General features: G+C 31.8%; 1 protein-coding gene across 1 annotated transcript; it reads right to left on the bottom strand.

Annotated features, from left to right (window-relative positions):
• Positions 1-3,750: 3,750 nt before the first annotated feature.
• Positions 3,751-5,118, bottom strand: LOC114170198. The gene is made up of 3 exons (XM_028055683.1): positions 4,590-5,118; positions 4,394-4,512; positions 3,751-4,308 (listed from the first exon to the last, which is right to left on the bottom strand). The coding sequence occupies exons 1-3, from the start codon at positions 5,116-5,118 to the stop codon at positions 3,751-3,753; spliced, it is 1,206 nt and encodes a 401-aa protein (XP_027911484.1).
• Between the last annotated feature and the right edge of the window lie 1,955 nt (positions 5,119-7,073).

Below are 7,073 nucleotides of genomic sequence, written 5' to 3'. Positions count from 1 at the left end.
GACAGTAGTGTTTTTATATGTACCATTGTACCCCCCTCTTCTTTCACTTTCACTTCCACTTCCACTTGTAGTAAAAAAACTTTTGTTACTGGCTGAAGTGTGAATTTTGCAGTTCAGGGTCCACTGGTATTTCACCACTTTGCTTCATTTCTTCTCAGAAAAAAGGTACGCATAAGTTTATATTTGATAAGTTTATGTTTGAGGTAAATGTTAGATGAAAAAAATAAAAAAAAAATGAGCTGGCTTTTTAATGTTCTACGCATGTTATGGAAGTCATTTTTCATCCATTGGCCATATACAAAAGTCGACTTCCATAAGACAATAAAAAAATCCTACTTTTGGAAGTGGACATCCGAAAGTGTATGTGTAAAACGGAAGTGGACTTCCTTTATGGAAGTGAAGTTATTTTTTTCCCATATACAGAAGTCGACTTCCGGAACACAATGAAAAAAATTCCAACTTCCGAAAGTGGACATCCGGTGTCCGTGTAAAACAGAAGTGGACTCCCGTTACAAAAGTGAAGTTTTTTTCGAGTCTTACGGAAGTGGACTTCCGATTAAGTTAATTTTTCACAATTACGGAAGTGAACATCCGGACATGAAATTTAACGGATGTCGACTTCCGGTGAGTAAATTTTTTTCTTGCATAAGTGGTAAGTTGTTTTTGTTTTTCCGGATGTGGTAGCATATGTTTTTTTTTTCTTTTTTTTCCTTCCTGATGTGTGAACCTAAGATAACATGGTTTTTCTTTTCTTTTTCCACTTCCCTAGAATGCTTCCCTGGTAATGTAGATAGACTAAGTGATTTTTTTATTTTGTTTTATTTTGTAATTTTGTTAGGGTTTAAGTAATAACTTATGCTTTATTTATTATTTATTTATATTTTTTATTTAATTTTTATTTACATGAATATTTATTTTTTGTTTATATTTTTTATTGTTATATTTTTGTGTGTTTTAATTATTATTTGTTTAAGTTTACTATTTATTTATTTATTTATTGTTTGTTTTATATTTTTGAATGAATATTTTTATTTTTTATTGATTTAATTTTATTTTTTTATGGTTTATTGTTTATGTATATTTTATTTTTTTATATTTATTTTATTGTCGGAGGAATATTTTAATTTTGTTTTTATATTTTTTTATTTTGAAAAAAGTGGTATTGATTACTAATGTTAGATTATAGGTGGTTAAAGTTATCTCAAATGGACGATCTCCCTTTAACTTTCATGGAATCACAAGTAAATTCGAGTTTTATCTCATATTTATCTTCTTTTATAATTGAGATGTGTGACAAAGATATAAATAATTTTACGACTGATGAACCAGCTTCCCCATGAGATGATGGACCACTCTCTCTATGATGACCCTTACCTCTTCTACGAACATATGCAATAGGTCTCTACCTAAGCTTCTGCTCAGAAGCCTCGGCATGTGAAGAACTTGAGCCACCATGACGTACAAATGCTCCTCTTGTCCTAGCCATGTCTGTAATTAACAAATTTAAAAACATATTAAAATTATAATTAATTAAAAATAAAATTATCCAAACAATATAATTAATTAAAATTATCCAAAATTATAAATCATTATAATTATAATTTTTCAAAATAATAATTAATTATAATTATTATTATTCAAAATTATAATTTATTATTATTATTCAAAATTATAATTAATTATAAATAAAATTAATCAATATTTTAATTAATTAAATTAATATTAAAATAAATTTAAAATAAATTTGTTCAAAATTAAAATTATTTGTAAATAATTAAAAATTTAATTATTCTAAATTATAATTAATTAAAATTATAATTAATTAATATCAAAACTTATTTACATTATAATTAAATAAAAAAAATTACAACGTAACCTAGAAAAGTTACATAACAATAATGATAAAATAATAAATATTAAAACATTTATATTGAAAAAAAAAAAACAATCGGAAGTCGACATCCAAAATCCAATATCTCCAGAAGTCGACATCTGGAATTAAGTCAATGTTGCCTAATGCCATTCACCGAAAGTCGCCACGTGCTTATGGAAGTCGACTTTCGGTAATATTTTTTGCATACCTACGAAAGTCCACTTCCGAGCACAATACTTACGGAAGTCATGTCTCTTACGGAAGTCACTAAATCACTCATCTCTTCTTGCGGAAGTCACTTCCAATTACAGAAGTCATTTTCAATTACGGAAGTCAACAACTACAATCATGGAAGTCACACCTACGGAAGTCACCACCACTACGGAAGTCAGTTTTAATTACGAAAGTCGACTTCCGGTCGTGTCATTTTCATGCTATTCAAAGTGATCTATGGAAGTCCACTTCCAAAACTTGTTTTTGTCTACGAAAGTCCACTTCCGTCATTTTATGGCTTACGGAAGTCGACTTCCGGAATTAAATCATTTGCGGAAGTTGACTTCCGGTTTGTGGTTTATGTTTCACTCACATATCTATATTCCAATCAACACAAAAAATGTTTATACCTATAGATACATGACAAACATGGCAGCAACAACACAAAAAATGAAAAACTAGAAAAGGGATATGATTTCCTATGTTAATGTAGAGGAATGACAAAGGGAAGAGGGAGACTAGAGAAAAAAAACAGTGAGGAGTGTGGCTTGAGGGGCGACCTTAAAGAGTGAGGAGAGTGAGGCAGAGGATTTTGGGGTGAGGTGTGGACGATGACTAGGTTTAGGTTAAAAGAAAATGAGGAGTAGTTTTCATTAAGAGAGATAAATGAGAGAAGTGATTGATTTAAAATTTTAAAATGGTCAAAGAGCAATTTTGAATTTAAAAAAAAAAAATTGGAGATGTAGTGGGGTGTGTAGGAAGAAAACCCCCAAAATCAAAGTCAAGAGAAGTGAAATGAGATATTCATATTTCTTCTATTGGAAGGGTTTGAAATCTGACAGAAAATTGAGATAGTATAGGATCTACGCTAAAACTAATAAATAAATTATATTATTTAAACTTTAGAATCTAATGTCAGATTAATTCTCACAAAAAGATACAATTATATTAATTATACTTTCATATTTTTTTTTAAAAAAATAAAATGGTTTACCTTGTAAAATTTAACATTAAAAAAAATTCGTCATATACAAACATAATAATCATAATAATGGATATCATTGACCACAACTTATCACACTATATGTTTTTTTTTTTATAAATAAGAGTAAATTAGAAACATAATTTATACATGTGAAATAAAAAACATCATTATATATTATTATAGACAAAACTATACCTATTCATATTTTCGGAACCAAAATTACCACTAATTCATTATTGATGTATTAGTGTTTACACTGTGAACACACTCCTTCTAATAACATGTTAATTGAGATATATGATAGGAAAGGATAAAAGAGTAAACTAGAGGTTCGACAAAAGCAGCAAGTATTAAGAGAAAAAAACGTAAAAGAGGTGAATGAAGAAAAGAGAAATATTATTCATGTTTATATGTAAGATCAGTGTTATTGATATCGGATAACGAAAAATATCGATGATCCCAAAAACCTTTATAAAGTTATAACGGAAACCATAACGGATTATGGCGGAAGTATTGTGGTAAAAAAAATATAATACCACCACATATAATTTTAATGAAAAAGTAATGATACTATGTATAAAAATTCAATTAATAATAACATCATATCAAAACACTACATATTTAAAGTTCAAAACATAAAATAGCAACAAATCATTAAATGTATGTCTTAAGTTTCTTTCTAATCATCATATTCTTCTTCAACTCCAACATAATTGTCTTCAATGTCATCATCCAATGGGGCATATCCCTCCTCCTCTTCCCCTTCTGAGAGACTCTTGTCAAAGTTAAGTAATCTTTCAAACTCAAAATCAGAGCTATCATGCAATTCATTTTGAACTTGAATTTGAGCCCTCTCTTTACCCTTCTTAGGTTGTGTTGGAGTTGGAGTTGGAGTTGCACCTGAACCTTTCTTAGAAACATGGGAAGATCCAATAACAATACCATCACTTGATGGTTGCTTTCTTTTATTAGTTGCTTGTCTCCTTGTATAAACTACTAGTTCTCCAATACCCAAAGCTTCATAAATAGTTGCCCAATTAAGAGTGGGATCATCATGAAAAACCAAATCATTACCTCCCTCTTCATTATCGTTATTACATTCATCAATGTCATTCAATAGAATAGGGTCTATTTCATCCCTAATATTGTATCTTTGAGCAAGTTGTTGATTATACTTTATGTAAACCAAATCATGCAACCTTTTGTGGTCCAGTTTATTCCTTTTCTTTGAATGAATCTGCAATGTGAATAAGTAATATGTAAATTAATTTCTTTCTACAACTTACAAACTAATATAATAATGAAATGAGTTGTCTTATTACTTGCTCAAAAACACTCCAATTGCGCTCACATCCCGATGAACTACATGTCAAGCTTAAAATCTTGATATCTAGTTTTTGTAAGTTGGGAGCTGCATGCCCATAATTCTTCCACCATTGAGCTACACAAGCAACAAAAGTAGCTTAGAATGTAACCATTATATCTTAGCACAATTTAAAAAGTGTTTAAGTGTCTCACCTAGGGCTATGGTTTTCCTTGATTCTTTGGCAAAATCATCACCAAAGAGTCCATTTGCACTCTTATAAAGAGGCAACTCAGTTAAAATTTTTTGTTGCACATCTTTACTTGGCACCAACCTCCTAATACAATCATATAATCCATTTGTAACTTCCAAATCATATTCCATGTTTGGGTTGGAATAAAAGAACTCTGGGTTCAAAAAGTGACCAGCAGCATGCAAGGGGAGATGAAGTTGACATATCCATCTATTATCAATAATTGTAAATATATCATTGTATTTACTTTCATCCTTGTTGAATGACTTCGCTATTGTTTCCTTGGCTTTCTCCATTGCTTCATATATATAACCCATAGTTGCTTTTCTTTCCCCATCAACTAAACGAAGCACATGAATAAGAGGAGCCATGACTTTGAGAGTAAATACTACTTGATTCCAAAATGAAGGCATAAGAACAATTTTTGTAGCCTCCCTCCCCTTGGCTTCCTTTGATAGCTTGTTATTGCTCCATTCATCAGAAGTGAACATCTTTCTCAAACTTCCCTTCTCTTGATGCAACCTTTGTAATGATAAATAGGAGGTAGCAAACCTTGTAACTGCATGTCTTACTAATTCCCTCTTATTTGTAAATTGTCTCAACAAACTCAAGGTACTAGAATGGCTATAGATAAGCCAACAAGACTAATTCCTCTTTGAATTGTCTTCTTTATCAAAGGAAGCTTTCCAATATCCTCAAGCATCAAATCTATACAAGGGGCAACACAAGGAGTCCAATAAAGATGAGGTCTTTTCTCTTCTAACAACTTACCAGCCAACACATAATTGCTCCCATTATCTGTTATAACTTGAACAACATTTTCTTCTCCAATTTCCTCCACAAGGGAATCAAGCATCTGAAATAGTTTTTCTCCTGTCTTCACAAAGTTTGAACCATCAATGGACTTGACAAACATTGTCCCTACAGGGGAGCTCACCAAAAAGTTAATCAAGCATCGTTGCTTTCGATCAGTCCATGCATCTGACATAATAGAGCAACCATGTTTGCTCCATTGCAATTTATGATCTTGCAACAACTTCTCAGTGTACTCAACTTCCTTGTTGAGAAGCGGAACTCTGATTTCATGATAACTAGGCGCGGGTAAATTGGGTCCATAAACACCTATGACATCAATCATATTTTGAAAACTTTTCAATTTCACAAGGTTGAATGACAAGCCTGCTTGGTACCAAAATCGAGCAATATAATGATGAACCGAGGCCTTTAAATTTTTGTCACATGCCTCTTTGATGTTAGCTTGCCTTAGTTTTTATTTTTTTCACTTCTCTATCGCAGCGGCTGGATTTCTACAGAACATATCCATTGGTCCTTTCCTTCCACCGCTATTTTTCCCTTTATCATTGCTAGCCGTGGAAATTTCAACTTCATCTTCACTCTCATGGTTATCATTGGTTGCATTATATCTAGGATTGATAGAGGAGCTATCTACTTTTTCTTTATATAATTTCCAAAGTTCTTCTCTCACATTTTTCGAAGTCTTGGTGCAAGCAACAACATTGTCCTTCTTTGCCATGAGATGTTCTTTTGCTCTAGTAACTTCCCCTTTCATAATTTTTCCATAATAATTGCAAATAGTTGTATTTAAATTTGATTCATCCATCGGATGACAATATTTCCATCCCGGATCACTCCTTTGGGATGTTCTTGAAGGATCATTATCATTGGCCATTATTATTGCTAAAAAATAGGTATATTTTTTTAAAAATAATTATAGTAAAATTAGACAAATAGAAAAGATAAATAAAAAAATTGAAAAAAAAACAAACTTGACGGCGGTGGCCGGCGACGGTGGCGGTGCCGGCCGGCGACGGTGGCAATTGGTGGCAGCGGGTGGCAGCTGGTTGCAATGGTGTGGCAACGACAAGTAGGAAAGCTTTAAAAACTTTTAGTGTTGAATATAATAAAATAATGGAGAATGAAGAAAGTTTTACACAAGGTTAGGTTAAATATTAGTTTAATGGGTCAGGCTTAGATTTTAAAAAATAAATATGGTAACTGAAATTAGGGTAAAAAAATAAAATTATAAGAGAAGACAATGTAAAATAATAAGTAATTTGGATATCAAATTTTTAAGTTTATTATCTGAGAATAGAATAAAAACAGAATCAGAGTTGAAATGAGGTAACAGTGAAAAAATATGGACGTTTGATCATGGTTGAATATTAATGAATATTAAATGGGTGGAATAAAGAAATTTGGATGGAGAAGTGGGCCAAGGCCCAATTTCAAACCAATTAGGTTTAGGTTTTTAGTTTTTTGCTATCTTCTCTTTCTTCCTGCAACCAACACGCCGCTGCACAACTCCTTTCTTCTCTTTCTTCTCTTCTCCTGCTGTTCGAGATTTTCGCCACGAGCGCTCCGCCATCGTCACCCACCACACGCAAAGTGGCCACCATGCAAATTCCGATTCGCTCCCGCCTTGTTA

The sequence above is a fragment of the Vigna unguiculata genome, chromosome 11 (assembly GCF_004118075.2).
Source record: "Vigna unguiculata cultivar IT97K-499-35 chromosome 11, ASM411807v1, whole genome shotgun sequence".
NCBI lineage: Eukaryota > Viridiplantae > Streptophyta > Magnoliopsida > Fabales > Fabaceae > Vigna > Vigna unguiculata.
This window is presented reverse-complemented; position numbering and strand designations above follow the sequence as displayed.

Bases quoted from the DNA above. Each gene is read 5' to 3' on its own strand.
- LOC114170198 (XM_028055683.1), bottom strand. From the start codon at position 5,118: ATGTTCACTTCTGATGAATGGAGCAATAACAAGCTATCAAAGGAAGCC. The intron at 4,513-4,589 runs GTGAGACACTTA...TTGCTTGTGTAG, and splicing joins AAGGAAAACCATAGCCCTAG to CTCAATGGTGGAAGAATTAT. The intron at 4,309-4,393 runs GTAATAAGACAA...TTCACATTGCAG, and splicing joins ATTGGAGTGTTTTTGAGCAA to ATTCATTCAAAGAAAAGGAA.